We start from the raw sequence: 24830 nt of genomic DNA on the forward strand, positions 1-24830 counted from the left end.
ATAAATAAATAAATAATAATAATAATAATAATTAATAATAATAATAATTTCCCCACATGAAATAAAATCCCAGGTGGGGGGGGGGGAAAACAGCCGCTCCTTTCTTGGCTTCTTGGACTCTCAACCTATGGGTGTCCTTCCCCCCCATGTTGTTGAACTACAACTCCCATCAGCCCTAGCTAGCAAGGCCAGAGCTCAGGGATGATGGGAGTTGTAGTCCAACAACATCGGGGGGGGGCGTGTCACAGGTTGAGAAGCACTGATTGGAGGACCACTCTTGCTCCCCGGAAAATATTTCCAGCCTGCGACTGGCGTGGGCAACCAATTTCTCTATCTCTACCGTCTCACCCGCGTTGCCCCCTACCCGCAGCTTCTCTGCATTTTTTCCCCTCCCTATCTCTACGTTCCCACTCCGGGCGCGATTCCCCAGGATGCCGGCTTCGCGGGCCCGGACGCGCGTGCGCGAGGGCGGAGCCTACGGGTCGGGAGGAGGGACACGGAAGAGGGAGGCGCTGACGCCGCGACGTCGACGGCCGCCGGGCGCTTCTTCTCCTCCACAGGTGCTGCCGAGGCCGCGTGAGGGAAGCGGCCATGACCAAGTACTGCCGGGCGCCCAACTGCTGCAACTCCGCCAAGGAGCCGCGGACCGACAACCGGCGCCTCAGTTTCTACAAGTCAGTCAACTTTCGGGAAGGGGGAGGGGAGGGGGGAGGGGGCGTGACGTCACCGAACGCGGAGGGGGGTTGTGACGTCGCGGGGCAGCGTTGTGACGACACGGTGCCGGTTTTATTTGGCCCCCCCCAAAAAATAATAATAATTATGAGCCTTTCTAAATTGTGTTTTGAAAGCGACTTTTGTTCTTGCCCAATGCCAATGCGTTTGCATTATTCAGTTTGTTAGGAATAAAAAAAAAAAAACATTTCAAGTTAGAGCTTAATAATAATTTCGCTATTAATATACTACTTCTTAGTTGTGTTTCACTGTCAATAGACTTAATTGTATTTGAGTTCAACAATTACTTTGGTAAAATACGTATTTTGTGATGTGCCAATGGCTTGAGATAGCTATGAAGTCCATAAATTACCACATGCGGTGGTGCCTTGGGTTACAGACGCTTCAGGTTATAGACGCTTCAGGTTACAGACTCTGCTAACCTAGAAATAGTACCTCGGGTTAAGAACTTTGCTTCAGGATGAGAACATAAATTGCGCGGCGGCGGCAGCAGGAGACCCCATGAGCTAAAGTGGTGCTTCAGGTTAAAAACAGTTTCAGGTTAAGAAAGGACCTCTGGAACGAATTAAGTTCTTAACCCGAGGTACAACTGTATTTAATATGCTACATTGTTCAATATGCAGTAATAAATCTAAACAAATTGTAAGAGCTTGAGAAATATTTGGGAACATTGACTCTGGACTGACTTGGTCATAGCTACCTTGTGGTAGGGGAATGAACTTCTGTGTGCTGAAAAACACATTTTGTATATTGAACAAATGTGTGTAGCAGCTGCCAAATTTAAATTTCTTTAGTGGCTAAAAATTTAATGATGATGTGCATCACCTTAAACCAATTTGGATGTTTTCTTAAATTCTCGACATCACAGAATGCAGCAGAAACTTGTCATCTGTATTATTATTATTATTATTATTCAAGTTTCCTTACACTGGTATCTCAGGTTACATACGCTTCAGGTTACAAACTCCGCTAACCCAGAAATATTACCTCGGGTTAAGAACTTTGCTTCAGGATGAGAACAGAAATCGTGCTCTGGCAGCGCAGCAGCAGCAGGAGGCCCCATTAGCTAAAGTGATGCTTCAGGTTAAAAAACAGTTTCAGGTTAAGAACAGACCCCTGGAATGAATTAAGTACGTAACCCGAGGTACAACTGTAGTGCGACTGGGACACAACGGGGCCATTGCAAAATCAGCAGATGCAACAGCATTTGAGGCAACTGTGTGCAAAGTTTGGTGGGAATAAACAGGGTGGGCTGCTGAGAGAGCCTGTTTACTAATTAAGCACATTCCTAAGCTGCTTAATATTTTAAAATCTCAAAACCATATTCGACCTCCAGAACGAAGTAAGTACTTAACCCAAGGTACCGCTGTATAGCATATATTCAACAACAAAAAACAGCGACCATTTGTTGTGGACAAAGAACAGCTGGACTTGTAAAGGACCATATTTCCTTCAGGAGCTGAGGGCCGCATCAAACCTCAATCCGGCCCTGTGTGCAGCGCTTGAAACCCACCTGCACGTGGGGAAACCAAGGAAGTGGGGAGGGCACTCCCCTAAAGGTGTGGGTGGTGGTGGGGATAGGGGGACCGCCCCCCTGGGTTGGGGGTGCTTTAAATCGGGCAACTTCCGCGGACCCAGGAGCCACACGTTTGGGGTCCTGTTTCTTAATCTTTCGCCATATATTTTGGTTGGTGCCCCTGTTTCCACCCGCCCTGAATCAGGGCGTGACCCATTGGTGGGTTCCAGCCCACCAGTTGAAGACCAGTGCTTCAAATAATAATAATAATAATCATTATTTTGTTAATTGTACCCCGCCTATCTGACCGGGTTGCCCTAGCACTCTGTGCAGCTACGAACATACATATCAAAACATTGCATATTAAAAAGCTTCTCTCTACAGGGCTGCCTTCAGATGTCTTATCTAATGGTTATATAGTTACTCAACTCCTTTACATCTGATAAGAGGGCGTTCCACCCTGCATCGAACTCCCGGCTGTAGCCTAGATACTTTGCTGTCTTGTTTGCATGACATCATGTTAAGCCCGCCTTTGCCAACCAGGTGCCAGCCTCAGGTGTTTTTGACTACAAGCCCAAAATTGTGGAGGAGGGGCATAGCAGGCACCAGGTTGGTGTAACTGGCTTATCCCAGGCCTGCCAAGCTCAACATATTGACACCGGCATGTATATTATGATTTGTTTTTAAGACTGTGGTCTTGGAAGGAAGGACATCCCAGTACTTTTCCTTGAATTTCACTTCCTAGTAAGCAGCGTCCATGACTTCCATCACATTGGTTTTATTTCTTTTCACCCAACCTGAGGAAGCCAGAAAGAGGAACCAGAATATGTGGTTTTGTTTTGTAACACGGTCATGTTGCATACATCTCAAGCTGCTTTGGTTGTCCGTTTTTGCAGAAAAACAAGATATTATTTATTTAGTCTTTCATTTCTAGAGCTTCAGATACGGAATGTTAACCTTGGGGGTTGACTCTTGAATGGATAGTGAAGAGCCCTCCCTCCTCCTCAAAGGATTCTTTCAGGGAGCCTCCAGATTGCTTCACCCTCCTGTTATCTTCCTTCTTCTTAAATCTTGAATAGCTGCGTTTCTAAAGCCACTCAGTAGTTGCTAAGGCTACTTAATTCACTCTCTCCTTGATAATAGAAGACAAGCCAAACTAGATCAGAAGCTGGTGATAGGAGAGCCTGACGGGTGGGGTGGTGGTTGCTTTTTGCATTTCTTTTGGAAGTGCAGGGTGGAACTAAATATGGACATTAGCCCTGGGGGGAGAATAGTTTAATCATCCTCTCTCTGCCCTCCCGCCTTGCTATTCCCCCCCCCCCCCCGTGTAAATCTTCCTCCTACCTCATTTTTCCAGTGGGACTATTGCAAGGGGGGGAATTTACCTTGCTGGAAGCAGGGCACGGTCAGGAAAGGAGCATTGTCTTCCCCAGCACTAAGGCTGTGTACATACCTACGCCTATAAAGTACATTGAGAGAACATTCTTTCCCCCAAAGAATTCTGGGCATTGTAGATTGTTATGGGTTGCTGAGAACTGTAACTCTGTGAGGGGTGAACTGCAGCGCACAGAGGTTTTTTTGAGGTGAAAGGATGTGTTTTGAGTGTTCTCTAAAGGTATAGTGTGTGCAGAGCCTATGATTCCAATCTGATTCACACTTGCACAACCTGTGGCTGCTTTTTAAATAAAAAGCAAAGAGATTGGATATTCAGACACTCAGCTTGTCTCATTTGACTGTTAAGGTGTGTATGTCTCCCTTGTAAAAGGAGGGTGTCCCACATCGTGCTATGTATGTGTTCGACAAAAGGGTGCTCAGGTGTGTCAGTATATTTACCGTATTTTTCGTCCCATAGGACGCTCTGTCCCATAGGGCGCACCTAGTTTTTTGGGGGGGGAAATAAAGGAAAACATTTTTTCCTTTATTTCCCCCCCCCCCAAAAGCAGGTCGGGGAAACCGAACCAGGTCGGGGAACAGCGGGATGGCGGCGCTGCGCCTCCCTGCTGTCCCCCGAGCTTGTGGGGCTGGCCGATGTCTGTCCGGCGCGCGGGGCGCTCTGCTTCAGGGCGCCCCGCCCGCCGTGCGGCAGGCTGCTATCCGCAGCGTGGGGAGCCCTGCGGGAAACTCCTGCAGGGCTCCCCTCGCTGTGGAAGTCTGTCCAGTGCGCCGGGCGCTCTGCTTCAGGGCGCCCCGCCCACCGGGCGGCAGGCTGCTATCCGCAGCGTGGGGAGCGCTGTGGGGAACTCCCGCAGGGCTCCCCACGCTGCGGATGTGTTCCCGAAGCGCCGGGCACTCTGCTTTCAGGGCGCCCGACGCTCCGGGAAGCAGGCTGCTATCCACAGCCTAGACATCCCTGCCGGACCTCCTGCAGGGCTGCCCAGGCTGCAGATGTCTTCCTGAAGCCTGGAGAGCGAGAGGGGTCGGTGCGCACGACCCCTCTCGCTCTCCAAGCTTCAGCGAAAGCCTGTATTCGCCCCATAGGACGCACCCAGATTTCCCCTTCATTTCTGGAGGGGGGAAAGTGCATCCTATAGGGCGAAAAATACAGTATTTATTTGGCACCAGCCATGCACGTGCTGCCTTAAAAAGACCAAAAGGCAGCAGGCAGAGGCTGGCCCATAAGGGCAAGTATGGTTTTGCCCCACCTTAGTCTGCCCTCAGCCACCACCTGTCTGTCTTCTGTCTTAAATCCAAGCCATAGGGTGGCACTGATTTGCCAACTGCATCTTCTTTAGTCTTAACAATGTCCTTGTAAAACTCAGCAGGGAGGGGACAGCTCTGCCTGTCATTGGCACTGCCTCTGCCTGCTGTAGGTCTTCCTGCCTTCTGTCCCAGTAGACACCAGACACCCCAGTGAAAGGACAGGACCCTTCCCAAGGACTTACACGCTAGAGAAAAAATTAGGGAGACCAGAGGTGACCTGGAGGGGAATGGAGGTCTGGGCCAAACAGGGGAGGAACATGCATTTATTCCAGCTACAGGTGTGTAGACTTTGGCATTTATTCACTCCTCCACACAGGTTTCCTCTGCACAATCCTGAACGTCTCCAGCAATGGCTCTCCCAGATGAACCAGGAAAAGTGGGTCCCGACGAAGCACCAGCACTTGTGCAGCGAGCACTTTGCCCCGTCCTGTTTTGAATACCGGTGGGGGGCGCGCTTCCTGAAGCCTGACGCTGTTCCCACCATCTTCCAGACCTCAGAAGGCTCGCTGGTGAGTGGTTGGTCACCTGCCAAGAAAGTATGTTGGAGAACTGCCATTTTCCAAGCTGATGTTTTTGCTGTGTGGTGTGTCCATAGCTTAAGGACATACCAGAGGAGCAGGGATCCTCTGCCCCAAAGCTGTGCCCATGTTTGCCTCTGGATCTGTCTGCCTCTGGCACATGGCCCCCGGGAGGCTGCTCCTTAAGCCACGTGGCCCCTGGGCTGGAAAAGGTTCCTTGGCCCTAACATAGCATTTAAATAAAATCTCTTTGGAATTGGAGCCTTTTCTATAGTAGATGCTCAGGGTGGGTTATAGCAGTGAAAGAAAAAAGCGAGTTGGTAGCCGAAGAGTGTTTTTTCATTTGTATTTCATAAAATGTATACACTGCTTGATTGTAAAAGGGGGGGGGATCCTCAAAGCAGTTTACAAAAAATGTATCGAAATTAACAAAAAGAATGCAAGACTTTCAAAAAGTTGAAACTAAAAACAGATTAAAACTTGCACTGGCATTCTAAACATCTGGGTAGGCTTCTCTAAGCACAAGTGTTTCTAGCAAGGGAAAGTGCCAGCCTGATATCAATGGGTTTTAAGTCATTTTGGTTGTGCGCACAAATTTAGCAGCCGACAAACCCACAGCAGGCGGCTGGTTAAATTTCAGAGTGGGCCTGGTCATGTTATTATCCTACGTTAAATCTCTCCACTTTTGTGCTTGGGAGATTCACTTGCTAATGGCAGACGTTCAGTCTGTACTGGATCCTTGCATGCCTCTTTGCTCTCACAAACTGTTTACGCTGTGATAGCATTAGTTAGATGCAGCCTGCTTTCTAGAACTGCCCCCCACCCCCCGGTGGTTGCTATATATATATATCCCAGCTGCGCAGCATCTTGGACTTGGATCCGTGAGCAAACAAACCTTTGCCATGTGATTTGTAACACAGAATAATAAACACCGCAGAGTATTGGGTTAAGAGGTGGATTTGTGTACGTTCCACTGCTGGGAGCATGTTCTGAGGGTAATAACCGCTGTGTGTGCACACAGCAAAGCAGTTAAAGCCACGTGTCCTAAACACTGGGCTATGTCAGGTGAAGATCAAAGGCTGGCTGAAGAGGGACCAAAGCCCTGAGTGTAGAATGATGCCCTGATCTTTTCCTTGGTTACTCAGGTTCTGCACTTCACATTGTAGAAATGTCTGTGTTTATTTGAAACACTTTTACCTGGCCCTTTGGCTCGTGTGAGATGAGTGATGAACAAAATGGTCCCTGTCCCACAGGCTTACAATCTTAATAACGGGACACAAAATGGAAAAGAGCTAAGGTAGTAAAAGAGCAAAGAGGCATTGGTTCTTAAGTTTACACAGTTCTTATAAATGACCAGCTTAATAATAATAATAATAATAATAATAATAATAATAATAATAATAAATTTTATTTATATCCCGCCCTCCCCAGCCGAAGTCGGGCTCAGGGCGGCTAACAACACTAAAACAGTACAACATTATAAAAACATTATAAAAATTAATTAAAATCAAAATTGATGGCAACCATAAACTAAAGATTTGTAAAGATTGCCAAAGGAGAGAGTCAGGCTGCACCCAGACCAAAGGCCTGGTGGAACAGCTCTGTCTTGCAGGCCCTGCGGAAAGATGTCAAGTCCCGCAGGGCCCTGGTCTCTTGGGACAGAGCGTTCCACCAGGTTGGAGCCGCAGCCGAAAAAGCCCTGGCTCTAGTTGAGGCCAGCCTAACCTCTCTGTGGCCTGGGACCTTCAAGGTGTTTTTATTTGAAGACCGTAAGTTCCTCTGTGGGGCATACCAGGAGAGGCAGTCCCGTAGGTACGAGGGCCCTAGGCCGTATAGGGCTTTGAAGGTTAAAACCAGCACCTTAAACCTGATCTGTACTCCACCGGGAGCCAGTGCAGCTGGTATAGCACCGGATGAATGTGATCTCTAAGCGAAGACCCCATATAAAATGGCTGAGGGAGAGGAGCAGAGCTAACTGAATGGCGCTGCTTTCTCATCCCTTCCTGTGCTGCAGACTGATGGAATGTTTTGGTCTCTCTCCCCTGTCCCCTGTCCCCCCCGCTTTCCTCTGTGGGCTCCTGTAGTGGGTGACCTGGAGTAAGAGTCCTAAAACTGGAGAGGAGGCGTATCATCTGGCTGATAATGCTTAGCCTCTAAATAGTGCTCTTTCAGTGCTTAAGGTACACAGGTAATGAAAACCTCTGCAACAGATGAGCATTGTTATCAAGGCCCTACTGACTATCTAGAAGAAAGGCAAAGTCATCTCCCAGGTGTCAGTTGGATGTCTTGCTTTCTGAAGCATCATATGACAAGCGGGCATCAGCTCTGTCCCATGTGGTCATGCTGCCCTCAGAGGCAAAAGCACAGCATGAAATTGGCTGGGACGGAGGTGGTGTCAGTGGTGGCAAACTCGTCTCCTGGCAAACAAAGGCCAGACAAAACCCATGGACTCCTGGTCACTGTCCTCAAACAGTATGGGATGACTGGGGCTGCAGATACACCACATATTTAAAGCACATCATCTCCACCACCAAAGAATCCTGGGAAATGTAGTTTATCCCTCACAGTTTACTATTCCCGGCCCCTGTAACAGACCACAGTGCCCAGGATACTTTGGGAGAAGTCATGTGCTCTATGTATGATGTATAAGAACGGACTGGCTGCCTGCTGAGTTTGTAGCTCTGGTGGCATTTGGACTGGGCACTTCCAGCTCACACCGAAGTTCTCCACCCCCTCTGGCACTGTAGCAATGCAGCAATCCAGCAGCCTAGATGTGGTCGGGAGTGGTCTTCTGCTATCAGCCCTCCCACCTGGATGCAGCAGAGGAAGAGGAAAGGCTGGGAGACGCCCCCTCCATTGGCTCTGCTGGGGCCAATTACCGTATTTTTCGCTCTATAAGACGCACCTAGTTTTTGGAGGAGGAAAACAAGAAAAAAAATATTCTGAATCTCATAAGCCAGAACAGCAAGAGGGATCGCTGCACAGTGAAAGCAGCAATCCCTCTTGCTGTTCTGGCTTCTGTGATAGCTGCGCAGCCTGCATTCGCTCCATAAGATGCACACACATTTCCCCTTACTTTTTAGGAGAGGAAAAAGTGAGTCTTATAGAGCAAAAAATACGGTATATATTTTTTATCACCGTAACCTACCCCTGGGTAAAGGGCAGGTAAGAAATCACATGAATAAGTCGCCCTTCGGTTCCTCAGAAACCATTCTATTCAGGGCATGAGGCGTTGATGTAGCTTTATGTAGAGCTAGTGCAGGCTTCCTCAAACTCGGCCCGCCAGCTGTTTTGGGACTACAGCTCCCATGATCCCTAGCTAACAGGACCAGTGGTCAGGGATGATGGGAACTGTAGTCCCCAAACAGCTGAAGGGCTGAGTTTGGGGATGCCTGAGCTAGTCCTTGAATTTCCAAAGAACATAAGAGCCTTCGGGATCAGGCTGGTGGCCCCTGTAGCCCAGCATCTTGTTCTCACAGCGGCCGACCAAATGCAAGCAGGATTTCAAGCACAAGAGAACTTTCCCCTCTTGTTGTTTCCAGCAACTGATATTCAGAAGCATTGTTTCCTCCCAGCTGTGATGGCGCAGCAGAGCCATAATGGCTAGTAGCCATAGGCCGGTCTTCCTCCATCAATCTTCTCTTAAAGCCGTCCGCGTTGGTTGCAGTGCTCGTCTGTTGCATCAGAGAGTCTTGTGGTACCTTCAGGCCCAACACATTGGTCTTTCTTATTGTTGTTGTTGTTGTTGTTGTTCGTCTTGCATCTGTCTTACGCCGCAGTAAATCTGTTTAGTCTATTTTAAGACACCACAAGACTTTTTGTGGTTAGTGCTTGAATGTGCTTCTTCCCCTGTTTACTCATCTCTTTTTCAATCTGTGCCTTGCCTCTTAGACAAAACCTGCGAGCAAAGGCTGTGGGGTGTTCTTACCATCTTTGCACAGCTCCTAGGAAATATCAGGCACTTTAAAAACAAGGGGAAGGAATGCAGTGTGGGGTTCAGGGCCTCCTCTTGTCTAGTTCACCTTGTGGGGGGGATCGGTACAGATGTGCTCTACGTGGGGCTACCTTTGAAGGTGACTCGGAAACTACAACTAATCCAGAATGCAGCAGCTAGACTGGTGACTGAGAGCGGCCGCCAGGACCACATAACACCAGTCTTGAAAGACCTACATTGGCTCCCAGTACGTTTCCAAGCACAATTCAAAGTGTTGGTGCTGACCTTTAAAGCCCTAAACTGCCTCAAAGACCCAGTATACCTGAAGGAGCGTCTCCACCTCCATCGTTCTGCCCGGACACTGAGGTCCAGCTCCTAGTGCCTTCTGGTGGTTCCCTCGCTGCGAGAAGCCAAGTTACATGGAACCAGGCAGAGGGCCTTCTCGGTGGTGGTGCCCACCCTGTGGAACACCCTCCCATCATATGTCAAAGAAAAGAACAACTGCCAGACTTTTAGAAGACATCTGAAGGCAGCCCTCTTTAGGGAAGTTTTCAATGTTTAACAGACTACTGTATTTCAATACTTTGTTGGAAGCCGCCCAGAGTGACTGGAGAACCCAGCCAGATGGGTGGGGTATAAATAAATTTATTACTATTACTATTATTATTATTATTATTATTATTATTATTATTATTGGTAGCCCTGCATCTTGGAAGGGCAGCTGCTCATTTGTCTGCTTTCGCTTTTGCAGAAGAGGGAAAACCCGGCCAGGACTTCCTCCGATGTCCCAGCTAAGAAGCTCATCATTGAATGCCAAGGGGAGAGGAGCATGCCAGGACCCCAAGCCATAAGCCGCCCTGAGCCCAACTCCCTGGAAACGCTTGCCATCGCCATTGACCCCAGCGTGGCAGCTGCCCCGATCTACGTGGAGACCCAGTCCTCCACCTCAGACTTCCATGCCCTCTCAGGGCCCTTGGTCGGGGCTGTGAACCTGCTGCCTTTGGTCCAAATTGTGGAGCCCCTCAAGGCCGTGACGCTGACTATGTCTTCCCCGGTTGATGCCAGCCAGCCTCTCTCGGACCGGGTGGAGCAGCAGGTGGTTGACTTCTTGGCCTCACTGCCGCCGGCGACCCTAGAAGCTACGCCGGGCTCGTCCAGGGGTGCCTCTGAGCCCTTTTCTGCAGAGGTGGCCGTGCCCTGCGAGGTGGTGGCAGCTGCCAACCAGCCACCGCTCCAGGCCCTGATGGCCGACCCAGCCATGGCGACGGAGCAAGGGGCGCTCATCATCGAGAATGTCTCCATCGAGCCGTTTCTGGAGACTGACCCCTCCGCTGCCGCTGTCCTGCGTTCCCTGCAGGAGCCGCCCGCCGAGATGGTGGCGTACTTCGAGACCATCCCGACGGCGCCCATCACGGCCGCCGCCTCATCCGGCGTGACCCCCCCTGAGACGGTGCTGTCCTCCGCCCTGAGCCTCCCCATTGTCTCCACAGTCCCCATCGTCTCCAACCAGGCACCTCCGAAGGCCCCCCCGGCAGAAGAGGAGAAGCTGGAGGAGCTGAGCTCGGCCGAGTCCTTGGAGGAGCAGCTGGAGGAGCACCGCTACCACAAGCACGAGGGGACGACCTCGGAGCTCGTGGAGGTGGTGATGGGCCTTCAGAAGAAGGTGAAGGTTCTCCAGCAGAGGCACCGCCGGCACTGCGCGAAGCTGGAGGCCATGGAAGGGGTGGTGGAGCAGCTGCGGAAGGAGAACCTGGTGTCCGAGGAGAAGCTGAAGCTGCTGGAAATGGTAAGTGGCTTTGCAGGGCGGCTGGTCTCCTTGGGCTGCATCCGCAGCTGGGAAACGGAGAGAGGCGAGCGCGCGTCTGAGATCGGGTCTGCTGGGATTTCTCAGCTTCTGCGTTTTCCTCTTTAAGCATGCAGTTTCTAGGCCTCATGAGTACAGGGGGCGGTTGGGAATATATATAAAAGGGAAGAACCTTGAAATAATCGAGGAAGGTAAGTAATGGGTTTTGGCAGGAGGTTCTTTTTAAAACACACACACATAAGTTTTCAAATTTAATAATAATAATGATAATGATAATGATGATGATGATGATAATTTATTTATACCACGCCCATCAGGCTGAGTTTCCCCAGCCACTCTGGGCGACTCCCAATAGAATATTAAAAACACAATAAATACATCAAACATCAAAAACTTCCTTATACAGGGTTGCCTTCAGATGTCTTCTAAAGGTTGTATAATCATTTCCTTGACATCTGATGGGAGGGCGTTCCACAGGGCGGGCGCCACCACCGAGAAGGCCCTCTGCCTGGTTCCCTGTAACTTGGCTTCTCGCAGTGAGGGAACCGCCAGAAGGCCCTCAGAGCTGGACCTCAGTGTCCGGGCAGAACAATGGGGGTAGAGACGCTCCTTCAGGTATACAGGACCGAGACCGTTTAATCCAATACAGGCCACATTAAAAACATTCCGAATTATAAAATAATAAAACATTCCAAATATTAAGCCAAATCATAAATCTTTGTTTGACTTCCTACGCTCTGAGGCTGGAGGATTGCCATCACCTCACATTTGTGCTGCTTTCTTAATTAGTCCATGCTGTTCCCATAAATCAATCCGATGTTAATCCTTCCTTCGTTTTCACGGCGAGTTATATTAAAACAGTTTCTATGTGGTTGTTTATTTTCTTCCATGTCTTTCACTTTCACTTCTCCATGCCTGTATTATCCAATACGACATGTCTCAAAATGGAGGAAATCTGGCTTTCTGCCCATTGTTCCAGGCCTAAGTCCAAACCTCTTTGTTTCATCTCATGCCAGAACAGATAAGCCTGTATTTTGGCTAGAAGCCTCAATTCCCATCTTCCGCTCTTAACAGTCCATCAAAATTTATTGCAAACTCATATATCTTTTCCACACAGTTAATAATTAGATCAAAATTATATCAGTATTACAGTACAGTACCATCTTGCTTGTGTACATAATCGGTAATAATGATAATAATAATAAAATTTATTTATTCCCCGGGCGGAGCCAGGCTCAGGGCAGCTAACATCAATAAAATTTTAATAAAAACATAATAAGGAAAAGAAAAAGAAAAAGAAAAATTTAAAATACAGGTTAAAATGCAATTTAAAATGCAGCCTCATTTTAAAAGTCAGACTTTCAGACATTTCAGGGGGATTTGCCAAGTAAAGTAGCAAATATGCAGTATATCAAAAAGAAGGGGCTCTTTCCTTGGTGAGGGCATGTGTTGAATGGTCCTCCTGGTCCCCTGCCCAACCTTGAGCTAAGGGTTCCGCAGCTGTTATCCACGATAGAGCCTCCAGTTACAGGGGCAGTCTAGCTCACAGTCGCATCCAGAAGTAAGATGGTGGATGAGACGAAGCCGCTTTGGCCTGCTCCACCAAACCCACCCTTGCATGTCTTGTTATGCTGCCGTTTCTACGGGGATATACGCTCGGTATTCATCACTCCTGTTATACAAAAATCTCCAAGTGGGTCCGAACTTGAATGTCTAAAACTCCTGGTAGAGGACAAGGATCTAGAGATCATGCTAAGGGTGGCCAAATTCTGTGCGACTGCCATAAAACTTAGGGAACAAGCTGTACAGTCAAAATGATTAAGGTTTTAAATGAAAATTTTAGGTTATATTTTAGTGATCAAGATTTAATATATATTTTTAACTGCCGCTATATCTAAATTGTCTCTGTTATGCCCAATTGCAACTCAATGTATTCCTGTTGTGTTATATGATTTTCCTGATATTGTATGTGAGCCGGAACTGGTCTGTGACCATAATAATAAAAAATCACCCTTGCACCTGCCCGTTTCTCTTAAACATCTGGAGGGTGGCATGTTGCCTAGTCTTGGCTTCTGCATTTATTTCAACAACTTACAGGCCACTTAATTACAGGGGGTTGGACTGGATGACCCTCTGGAGCCCTTCCAGGTCTACAGTTCTGTAATTCTATGAACCATAGCTCCACGGTAGAGTATCTGCTTTGCATGCAGAAGAGCACTTCTGGATCAGGCCCATGGCCCACCTAGTCCAGCATCCTGTTATCACAGCGTCCAATCAGAGGCCTATTTTGGGAAGCCCGCAGGCAGGACCCGAGTGCGAGAGCCCTTTCCCCCTCTTCTGGTGTTCAGCAACTGGTTTGCAGAAGCACTGCTGCTTGTGACAGTTTTATTGCTGTAAACAGTTTAAATGAATATTTATTTAATGACACAGTGATATACAGATATTTTCCTAAATGAATAAACCAACAAGGTGTCGGGGAACCTCTTATTTTTTTAATTTTTATTGGAAGTTTTATTTACAACATAACATAAACCCCTCCCCATACAGATACTCTTGTCTAGTGTGATCTCTAATTGCCTCAATCTAGCCAGTTCAATATACTCTTAACAGTTTGTCTTGCCATTCCTTTTTTGTTGGCACAATTTCTTTTTTCCTGTTTTTAGCAATTAGGATCCTTCCCGCTCCTGTGGCATAGAGGAGTATTTTCTGATCTTCTCTTCCTATACCTGTGTCCGTTATCCCTAGTAGAAAAGCTTCTGTATTTTTCCTAAAGTTAAACATTTTTTTAAACTCGTCATATACTATATTCCAGAAGCTTCTGGAAGCTTCTTTTGGGGACCCTCTTAACCTCTCCTGCTCTGTTCTCCCCCTCACTCAGGCCTGCCTACAGTCCAGCACTCTTGTCCCCGAAGCCGGCGCTGCTGTGGCCATCATCTGCCAGGACAATGACCAGGCGCTGGTCTACGCCGTGCCCCAGCTCCCAGAAGAAGGGAATGAGACCATCATCCACGTGGAGGAGCAGTAATCTCGGAGGCGGCAGAGGGCAGTCGGGATCCAACCCTCGTTGCGTTCCGTTTGGCCGAAGGCACCCGTCAGGGAGCGTCCCGGCACCTACGTCTTTTGGCTGCGAGAATCTCAGGCCTGGCACCAACGGGCCTCTTCTGATTTCAGCTGCCTAACCCGATGGCCTTATTGCGACGGCACCTTATTTTGCGGGAAAGTTGCCTGAAATAATTGTACATAAAAATTGTCTGGGTGGGGGGAATTGAGCCACTGAGTGTGTGTGTGTGCGTGTGTGTTTGCCTCCTCTTCTGCGCCTGAGCCTCGAAGCTGCCGCTGCCTCATTTTTTGTGATAAACGCTGCTTGGTGTGAGCCAGACTGTCCTGGCCAGCTTGCTTTGCTAGCAAGGCGAGGGCAGACAGGCCCATCTTGGCGGCTGAACTGCTGTACTGCTTTTTGGGCACCTGAAATTGCCGCACTTTGATGTTGGGCTCTCCTAGGTGCCTTTCTAAAGGGCTCAACTTCAGGGCATCTCTCTCTCTCTCTCTATCTTTTTCTCTTTCTCTCTTTGTGAGTGTGAGAAAGAATTGCCCCCCCCCTCTCTTCCTGCTTCCAGCAGAACTTAGCGCACAGACAGCTGGTATCTCTGCGCTCTCCACACTAATCAAAAGGCAAAAGTATTTGCTACTTGTCCCCATAGACCTCTTATTACCTGGGCACTTGTGGGATCATAAGGCCACCCAGTGCCTGGGAGCAGGCGGTATCCATACAAGGAGGGGGTTGAGAGAGGAGCAGAAAGGAATCTCTCACACACACCCATTGTGGAGAACATGTGGTGGAAGCCATTAACAAGAGGCTGCGATGAATGGCAATCCCACATGCACGCCCCCTACAAAAGCAGATCAGTACACAAGAACATGGCGCCATGCACGGAGCTGAGCTGCGAAAGTGTTTTGAGCGTTCCAAGCGACTTCATTTTCATCTTTTCAGCTGCTTGACAGATTTCGTAGTAACGGAATCTTTTCAGATTCGGCGCTTGCGTTGACCCATTGCAGCTCCTTGCGATCTCTTGAAAAGCGATTCTATTCAGCCGAGTATACTGCAAACAGGCCACGTCTGACTGAAGGCGAAGGCTCGGTCGGGAGATTGTAGGGAGCAGCCTGTCACAACCGTCTTAATCTAGCAAACTTCAGGGAAGTGCCAGCATGGTGCGCTTCAAAAAGGCCTGCATTTGACGTCCATAACTTACAGCGCAACCACGGAGCTCTGCCTATTCTTGAGCCCAACTCGGGTATTTAAATTCCTCGCATGGGTGAGGTGGTTCAGGATCTCCACCCCCATTCCCTCCCCACAAGGTGGGAGAGCCAAACATCTGCAGCAGAGAGCCTGTTCTGCTTATGTAACCCCTCTCCCTCTTCCGGCGATCTAGAACCCTGGAAGATCAGGATTCTAGAATCCACAGGGAGCCTTCCAACACGTGGAAGGCAATAGTGCCATCTGCAGGGAACATGATGGAGGGCACTATCCCCTTGGCCCCATCCTGTTCTCCCCCTCACCTGATGCAGCCAGCAGGGTGGGGAAAAGCTTTGGCAGGAAGTATCATAGCTGGTTTGGCTAGGGCTGTTGTTTCCTGCTAAGGACCCATTGCTACGTTGAATGTGTTCTGCGTCCTATTCCAAGGATCCTGACGCATCCTTGCTGGTTCAGATGGAAGGTCCCCTCTTAATCCTGCTCCCCATGGTGACTTGCCGGGTGCCCCTCGCAAGGCTGCCAGTGGAGCTTAAAGGTAAATAGTCCCCCTGCCCCACAACCTAAGTCACTCTCATGTCGTCAGGGATGATAGTGGAAGGCTTTACAGGAGTGTCTGCTTCTCCTTGGGTTCTCTGTCTTCTATCTAGACTCCTTTCAGCTTTTCTTTGAGGATGTCCTCTTGCAGCTACCGTCTTAGGTTTTCTTGTCATACGGTATTTTTGTCCCATAGCCAGCCAAATAAAGAGTTGTTTTGAGTTCGTGGGTGAGTGGGTGTTATGGTAAATCCTTTTTAAAAAATGTTATTAAGGTTTTGCTTTTTTTATTAAAAAAAAAACACGGGTCTCTGTAATTGAAAGTTAATCCAGGAGTAGGAGGAAAGGCTGAAAAATAAAATGCGACAATGTGATTGTAGATCTTGGTGAGGGGCAGAAACTGACGGTGGGAAGAACCTCACTGGGGGTGGTGGGGGTGTTAACAGTGCTGTAATACAAAAAAAATTTACCCTAATAAATGGAATATTGGAAAACGGGGCAACGGTTGAGAATCCTTCTGTAAGTGGAAGCTTTGGCTGTGTTAGAAGTTGGAAGAATTGAATGCCTGTGCTTGGATGCCCCCTAAAAAAAATCCCAAAGGAAAGGTAGGAATTGGTGGCCCAAGTTGTGATGGATGTTAGAATTCTTTGGGGGAGTACAGAATGTGATGCCTGGATTTTTTTTTATATATATATTTTATTTATATCCCGCTTTTCCTCCAAGGAACACTCAGGGGCTTGCATGGCTGTCCCCTTCTGCAATTAATCGCCACAACAATCCTGCGAGGTTAGACTGAGTGCGGCTCTGCCCAAGGTCACCCACTGAGCTTCATGGCTGAGGGGGTGGGGAATTTGAGCCCAGGTCCACCAGGTCCTGGTCCAGCACGCTGACCACTCAGGGAACTTGCCTCCGCTTTAAAACAAGCCGGATGCTTTTTAAATGAGCGGGGGTTGGTCTAGATAGCCCCTGGGGGTCCCTTCCAGCTCCTCCATTCTACGATTCTATCTGGAGGGAGCCTCAGGTTGGTGAAGAGGCTCTTCTAATGGGCAGGAAGCCCTGCCTCTCGCTGCTCCCTCTGCAAACCGCTGTTGGGTTGTGATGATTTCACTTACGTTCACACACTGCAAGCAAGGAAGCCCTCATAGGGTAGCTTGGCATTTAAATGCTCCCTTTTTGGCTACTCAAAGAGCCTGATGGATCCCAGAACGGCTGCACACTCAACATCTTTTGTATCCGTTTCTCCATGCCATTCCCATTTTAATTACCGGCATACCATTTTATAGATATTGCAAGCGTAAAAATGTCGGAGACTTTGAGTAGTGGCTTCTGAAGTTGATTTGTGGTAATGGCTGCTTCGCTGCCAACTGAATTCCTGGCAAAACCTTGACTGTCGTCCCAGCTGGAGGGGAAATGGACGCGTTTGGGCAGAGTCTTCAGATGGGGCCACTTTGCCACTGCTCCCAACATCTGTAGGCTGTCTGGGTGGTAATTTGGGGACCTTGGACAGCAGCCCTGAGATTCAGCCATAGCTGTACCACTGGAGAACATGCGCACATGAATATTATTCATATATATAATCCAGTGCCGGATATTTGTATAAGCTAAGCAAGCTATAGTTTAGGGCCCAACGCTCTTGGGGGGCCCCCCAAAAAATTAAAGGGGGGAAAACTGGATGTACATTTCCAAAATATAAGATGATAAATAAAACAAGACCTTCATACGGCAACAGCAGCAAGTGGCTTTAGATCCCTATGAGGTCCATAAATTACCATACAGCATATATTCAACACAAAAAAACAGTGACAATTTGTTCTTGGCAAAGGACAGTTGGACATAGAACGGGCCCCATTACCTTCAGGAGCTGAGGGCCGCATCAAACCTCAATCTGGCCCTGATATAATCCCACCTCCCCCCCCCGAACCAGGATACAAGTTGGTTTGCAAAAATAAAAACAAATACAGATAAAACATGGCTAGAAATAATCAAGGATGGTTCTAAGGTAGTTCGGTTTCCTATGGAATAAAACAATAATTGTTTTAAAAAAATGTATATTAAAATGCAGACAGTTAAACCCACAAGACCCAGTACTACAGCCCAGTATGAAATGAGAAGCGGATGTCACGTTGGAGCGCACCGAAACACTGTGTGTGCATCCTTACAACAGATCCTTGTAAAATACAATGTGCAAATGTTAATTGGTTAGAGTACACGAAAACAAATTAGGGTAATAGAAGGCTGTGCATTAAACAAAAATTACAATACAAGTACAATGAGAAGAACTGGAAGTCTTTTATTTAGAAATTAAATGCAGCCTAGGACCCATGTACCTACAGGACCGCCTCTCCTGGTCTGCCCCGTGGAGGACCTTAAGGTCCACAAATGACAACATTTTGGAGGTTGCAAGGTGGTTAGATTGGTCTCCACTAGAGCCAGGGCCTTTTCAGTACTGGCCCCGACTTGGTGGAACGCTCTGTCACAAGAGACCAGGGCCCTGCGGGACTTGACATCTTTCCGCAGGGCCTGCAAGACAGAGCTGTTCCACCAGGCCTTTGGTTTGGACTCAGTCTGACCCTTATGTTTCCCTCCCCTTATGGTCCTGATCTATGGGCTACTTTTAAAATGAGGCTGCATTTTAAATTTCATTTTAACCTGCATTTTAAATTGTTTTTTCCCCCTATTATGATTTTACTGTAATTTTAGTGGTGTTAGCTGCCCTGAGCCCGGCTCTGACTGGGGAGGGCGGGGAATAAATAAAAGTTATTATTATTATTAATGAACGATTGTAAAGGTAAAAGGACCCCTGACTATTAGGTCCAGTCGTGGCCAACTCTGGGGTTGCGGCGCTCATCTCGCTTTACTGGCCGAGGGAGCCGGCATACAGCTTCCAGGTCATGTGGCCAGCATGACTGAGCCGCTTCTGGCGAACCAGAGCAGCGCACGGAAACACCGTTTACCTTCCTGCCGGAGCGGTACCTATTTATTTACTTGCACTTTGATGTGCTTTCGAACTGCTAGGTTGGCAGGAGCAGGGACTGAGCAACGGGAGCTCACCCCGTCACGGGGATTCGAACCGCTGTCCTTCTGATCGGCAAGTCCTAGGCTCTGTGGTTTAACCCACAGTGCCACCCGCGTCCCTAATGAACGATTGTATAATAATGCAAATTCTTGTTCTGTAGGTGTGTGTTTCCCCCCCCTCTTTCTTTTTTGTCTTAATCTTTTCTTTTTTTACCTTTATGTATGTATATATATTTGTATTTTAATTCAATAAAGATGATTTTTTTAAAAAGCAAAAAAAACAAAACCCCAGCCCAGCGAGGTTGGCCACCGTGGGAGGTTGCCTGAGCTTGTAGCGTGAAGAACTGGAAGTCTTTTATTTAGAAATCCAATGAACGGTTGTATAATAATGCAAATTCTTGTTTTGTAGGTGTGTGTCCCCCCCCCTTCTTTTCTTGTCTTAATCTTTTCTCTTTGTTATCTTTATGTATGTACAGTGGTACCTCGGGTTAAGAACTTAATTCGTTCCGGAGGTCCGTTCTTAACCTGAAACTGTACTTAACCTGAAGCACCACTTTAGCTAATGGGGCCTCCTGCTGCTGCTGCACCACCGGAGCACGATTTCTGTTCTCATCCTGAAGCAAAGTTCTTAACCTGAAGCACTATTTCTGGGTTAGTGGAGTCTGTAATCTGAAGCATCTGTAACCCAAGATACCACTGTATATATATTTGCATTTTAATTCAATAAAGATCATAGAATCATAGAATCCTAGAGTTGGAAGAGACCACAAGGGCCATCGAGTCCAACCCCCTGCCAAGCAAGAAACACCATCAGAGCACTCCTGACATATGGTTGTCAAGCCTCTGCTTAAAGACCTCCAAAGAAGGAGACTCCACCACACTCCTTGGCAGCAAATTCCACTGTCGAACAGCTCTTACCGTCAGGAAGTTCTTCCTAATGTTTAGGTGGAATCTTCTTTCTTGTAGTTTGGAACCATTGCTCCGTGTCCGCTTCTCTGGAGCAGCAGAAAACAACCTTTCTCCCTCCTCTATGTGACATCCTTTTATATATTTGAACATGGCTATCATATCACCCCTTAACCTCCTCTTCTCCAGGCTAAACATGCCCAGCTCCCTTAGCCGTTCCTCATAAGGCATCGTTTCCAGGCCTTTGACCATTTTGGTTGCCCTCCTCTGGACACGTTCCAGTTTGTCAGTGTCCTTCTTGAACTGTGGTGCCCAGAACTGGACACAGTACTCCAGGTGAGGTCTGACCAGAGCAGAATACAGTGGCACTATTACTTCCCTTCATCTAGATGCTATACTCCTATTGATGATTCAAAAGAAAACAAAACAAACCAGCCCAGTGAGGTTGGCCACCGTGGGAGGTTGCCTGAGCTTGCAGCGGTGCAGGGATCCGACCCCGGGACTTTCCTTTTCCCTCCCCCCCTCCCCCTCCGCCAAGGAGGCGGGCCGAGCATCCCTCGGTCTGGTGCTGATGCTGCGAGCGAGAGGCGGCGCCTGAGCGTTGCTGCTGCCTCCATTCCGCTCTGCGCGCGTCTCCATCCCCGTCTCCATCCCCGTCGCCCCAGAGGCAGGAGGGCGCGCAGCAAAGGCCCCCTCGGAGGGGACGCCAGCCTCCCACAAGGTAGGTGATGGGGGGCTGGGGGGGACCCCCATCCATCCCTCCATCCCTCCCCATCGCGGAGGGAGAGGCAGGCAGCCATCTCGGGCGGGGGGAGATCTCGGGCCCGGCCCCTCCATCCAGACCTTCAAAGATGCAAACGCCGCACCTGCGCCACCAAGTCCAGATTCTCCCCATCTCCATCCTTGCCCCCCCCAAAAAATACAAGCTCCGCCCCCCATCCTCAGGGCTACCTGTTCTCCATAGGCCCCCCCAACGCATTCCTGTATCCTTCCCAGCCACGCACACCTGAACCCCCCCATCTCTAATCTGCCCAACCCTCCTCCCTTTCCAGTATTTCCCATCGCGCCCCATCTCCATCCCAGTTGCACCTCGCCGTGGATCGCATCCATGGCCGTAGACCCCTTCCTGACACCCCACCCTCCATATTCCAGCACTCTGCCCTTCTTCAACAACACACCTATTTGTGGCTCTAGAATCACTCCTGTTTCCATCACCTGGGGTAGAGGCCACACCCTATTATTATTATTATTATTATTATTATTATTATTATTATTACTACTACTACCACTGCTATTCGACAGGCATCTGCAACTGACATATTGCCATATCCCCCAGAATCCCTCTGGTCTGCCCTCTTCCTCGCTCACACCCATCATCCACTCCTTGTAAACAGCACCTTCCAGTGGGGTCCCCACCCAAAGCACCCCATTTCCCTCCTGTATTTGCCACCCTCTCTCCCCTCAGCGGCTTTCTTTTCCGTCTCCTGGCATCCCTTTTCCTTCCAGATATTTGCTTGCCTAAAAACAACATGGCCATTTCCCTTCTGTCCCCACCCCCTAGAACTGCCTGTCAAGACGGGCGAACCATCCCTGAATATCTTTGACAGCCTCCGAAGGCCGCAGGTTCAGTGTGATGGAGAAATAAAAGGCAGCGTTCCTACGTTAATCCCTTGCATGCTTACTCGGAAGTAGGCTCCACTGTCTCCAGCAGGGCTTCCTCCCTAGTAAGTGTGTTGCACAATCAATTATACAACCATGCTGCTGCTAAACACTGTCCCAACACATTCTCAAGGTGTTATTTTATTTTTTGTAAAAAGAGAAACAGTTCCTTTGAGCTTAGTTGTATATTTTGCTTTGGCATGGGACCGGGTCTCTTGCGTAGTAAATGAAGAAAACCAGGCCAGCAAGGTGTGGGGAAGTGTTGTGTAATGGTTAGAGTTTCAGACTAGGAACTGGGAGGCCTGGGTTTGAATTCTCGTTAGGCCATGAAGGCTGATTCTTGGGCAGGGTACTGTCTCTCAGCCTATCCTACCTCACAGGGGGGTTGTTTGAGGATAAAATGGGGAAGGGAAGGACCTTGTATGTAGGTACTGTGAGCTCCTTGGAAAGGTATATAGGTAATCATTAAATCAAACAAATAAATAAATGTGGAAGGGGAGTTGATTGAGAATCACCAGTACACAAACATGTCTCTGTTTTAATCTGTGAAACCCAGGAAGATACCTAAGGCACATGCAACCAAACTTCCTCTATAAACCCTTAAAGAGAGGGATTTTTTTAAATAAAATAAATCCTTGGCAAATAAAGAGTGTGCTTCTGGGCATGTGTTTATTGTGGGATGGATGCTCCTCATATGTGGACATTTTTTGCAGCATCCTTGGCATCTAAATGCCAGCCCATAACCTCCCTCCCCACCCTGCCGGCACAATTTTAATCAGGATTTACCCTTTCTGGGGAATACTTGATAAGTTAAAACAAAACCTGTTGCCAAAGAAGCATCTGTGATATCTGAACGATCTGTTTACAATATCAATCCCCCATCTGGACGCATCGAAAAATGATTGACATTCTTTCCTACGCCATCCATTGATTCTTCCCGATAGCTCTTTGTGCTCAGAAAGGAAGACTTGCTCATATTTCTACCTCTGGGTGTGCATTCAAACACACAGAGTTGTGGAGTTTTTTTAATGGAGTTCCAAAGGAGGCTTGGGAATAGCAGTTTTGCAAGAGTGCAGTCAATTTTAGGGATTTCACAGTGCCCATTGGACACTCCATATGGAACCAGAGATCGTGGTATCTCCTGAAAGCTGTGCTGTAAAAGGATGTGATATTACGTTTGTATATCCTAGTCAGTATTTGGGGACGCAGTTTTATATCTCCAAATCAAGCGGCCCCTTAAACTGAAAATTTTGCCAGTCTTAGTCTGTATAAATGCTATAACTCTAAAGCACATTCAAATAACCTTCTTTCCCTCAAAGAATTATGGGCACTGTAATTCGTTAAGGCTCGCTAGGAGCTTTAACTCTGTGGGGGTTAAACTACAGTGCCCAGAATTCTTTGAGGCAAATAATGTGCTCTGAATGTGTTTTAAAAGTGCTTAGACTGTAAACCTGCAGGAAGGCATTTTGCTTCTAAATTGTGACTAAGCACCTTAAACAGATTTTGAGCCCTTCATTGTTATCCTGATTAACATCAATAACACCAGTGTGCCTTTTGAAGGAAGAAGAACATGAATTTTACCAAATCCTCAGTTGTTAAAAAGACAAGAGCCTGCTTAGAGCCTGATATTTTCCAAAACATATTATTTATTGAAAAATAAAAAATACAAAAGTACAAGTGCACAAAGTAAGATAAGACACAAAAAAGAAGAAAAAAGAATAAATAGTACCCATGGAAGAAAACATAACAGAAAAAAGATATTGTGTACAGAACATAAAAGGAGGGGGATTGTTGTTGTAGTTAACCAGACCTTAATCTAATATGGTATTTATAAAAATCAATTCCATATATATATATATATAGAGAGAGAGAGAGAGAGAGATTGTAATATACTGCAGTATACTGTAATATACTGTATATATAAAAATCAATTCCAAATATCATTAAATTTGTCCATGGCAAGTCTACGTTTGTACACAACTTGCTCACGTGTAGCAGGTTTGCGGCTCCCTTTAATGACTGGAATGAAGATGTGCTTAGAGCCTCGATATGACCGTCATAGTAATGGGTTGAGTCTTCCAGCACAGTGTTCCGAAGCGTACAATGAATTTCAGAGATATAGTCACGTTAATCTGTTATTGTCCACTCTATTGTGGCGCAAGCTTTGGTTGGCTAAACCCCACCGTGCACCTGATGGGCTCAGCCTGTGAAAGCTTACGCCACAAAAGACTTGAAGCTGCCGCTGGACTTTTTAGGGTTCCAGATCAAAATAGTGTTTGCGGTGCTGTTTTGCTGCAACAGCTCAGGTGTTATGGGGCAGGCCTCTCTCCTATTCCTTATCATCTCAAATCTGGAATGGCCCACAGGTCCTATCTGTCGCTGCACTGCTAAATAAATGGTATGCCCTGCGGAGGACCTTAAGGTCCACACATGACAACACTTTGGAGGTCCCAAGTCGCAAGGTGGTTAGAGTGGTCTCAACTAGGGCCAGGGCCTTTTCAGTACTGGCCCCGACTTGGTGGAACGCTCTGTCCCAAGAGACCAGGGCCCTGCGGGACTTGACATCTTTCCGCAGGGCCTGCAAACGTAGATTCACAAAATGTTTAGGGTGTGCGTACCCCCGCGTACCCCCAGTAAAAAAAGCAATGCTTGCACCCTTTCCTGGAGGTGTCTGCCTGATAATGCTTTTCATAGAATCAATAGAATAATTGTGGAGGTGGAGGGGACCCTGAGGGTCATCCATCCCAACCCCCTGCAGTGCAGGAGTCTTTTACCCAGGTTGGGACTCGAACCCACAACCCCATTCTCTACGACTATTTATTTATTTATTTCAAAAATTTTATTCATTTTATAACACAAATAAAGAACACAAACAGAAAAAACAAACCATACAAACAGATTCTTGTCTTATCCTTATTTTTCTAAAGATGTTAGGTGAGCTTCTCCAAATGCCCCCCCATCTGATTTTCATTTTACCTCATCTTTAGCAGTTACATATATCATAATTTCAAACCATTTTTTTATCACGCTTACTTTAACCATAAAAATCTTCACATTTTATTACTTACAAATGATACTATTTTAAAATACACTATTTTCTACTTCTAACCCTACAGCCTATATCCACTTCCAAAGCTATTCTGAGATTTAAATATTCTCTACGACTATCTAAAGGGATGCGGGTGGCGCTGTGGTCTAAACCAGACTTCCTCAACCTCAGCCCTCCAGATGTTTTGAGACTACAATTCCCATCATCCCTGA

The 24830-nt window shown here is 47.6% G+C and overlaps 2 protein-coding genes and 1 long non-coding RNA gene across 4 annotated transcripts in view; 2 read left to right on the plus strand and 1 right to left on the minus strand.

The window, feature by feature from the left end:
• Window positions 1-530: 530 nt before the first annotated feature.
• On the plus strand, window positions 531-16277 carry THAP8 (THAP domain containing 8). Its single transcript, XM_079985712.1, has 4 exons — window positions 531-674; window positions 5265-5457; window positions 10152-11186; window positions 14083-16277. The coding sequence occupies exons 1-4, from the start codon at window positions 592-594 to the stop codon at window positions 14227-14229; spliced, it is 1458 nt and encodes a 485-aa protein (XP_079841838.1). The 5' UTR covers window positions 531-591; the 3' UTR covers window positions 14230-16277.
• A 64-nt stretch (window positions 16278-16341) lies between these two features.
• LOC307221441 lies at window positions 16342-16878 on the minus strand. The gene is made up of 2 exons (XR_013841415.1): window positions 16719-16878; window positions 16342-16571 (listed from the first exon to the last, which is right to left on the minus strand). It is a non-coding gene; the product is annotated as an uncharacterized lncRNA (long non-coding RNA).
• Window positions 16879-20487: 3609 nt separating this feature from the next.
• CLIP3 (CAP-Gly domain containing linker protein 3) overlaps window positions 20488-24830 on the plus strand; it is a 41468-nt gene continuing 37125 nt past the window's right edge. For both annotated transcript variants that reach the window (XM_079985559.1, XM_079985560.1), the window contains exon 1: window positions 20488-20631. The gene's annotated coding sequence lies outside the window, so the exon portion shown is untranslated. The remainder of the gene's footprint in view (window positions 20632-24830) is intronic.

Source organism: Podarcis cretensis, assembly GCF_951804945.1.
Source record: "Podarcis cretensis genome assembly, chromosome: 8".
Lineage (NCBI taxonomy): Eukaryota > Metazoa > Chordata > Lepidosauria > Squamata > Lacertidae > Podarcis > Podarcis cretensis.

Coding starts and splice junctions, on each gene's coding strand:
- THAP8 (XM_079985712.1), top strand. CDS start 592: ATGACCAAGTACTGCCGGGCGCCCAACTGCTGCAACTCCGCCAAGGAG. Junction 675..5,264: donor CGGCGCCTCAGTTTCTACAA/GTCAGTCAACTT, acceptor TCCTCCACACAG/GTTTCCTCTGCACAATCCTG. Junction 5,458..10,151: donor AGACCTCAGAAGGCTCGCTG/GTGAGTGGTTGG, acceptor TCGCTTTTGCAG/AAGAGGGAAAACCCGGCCAG.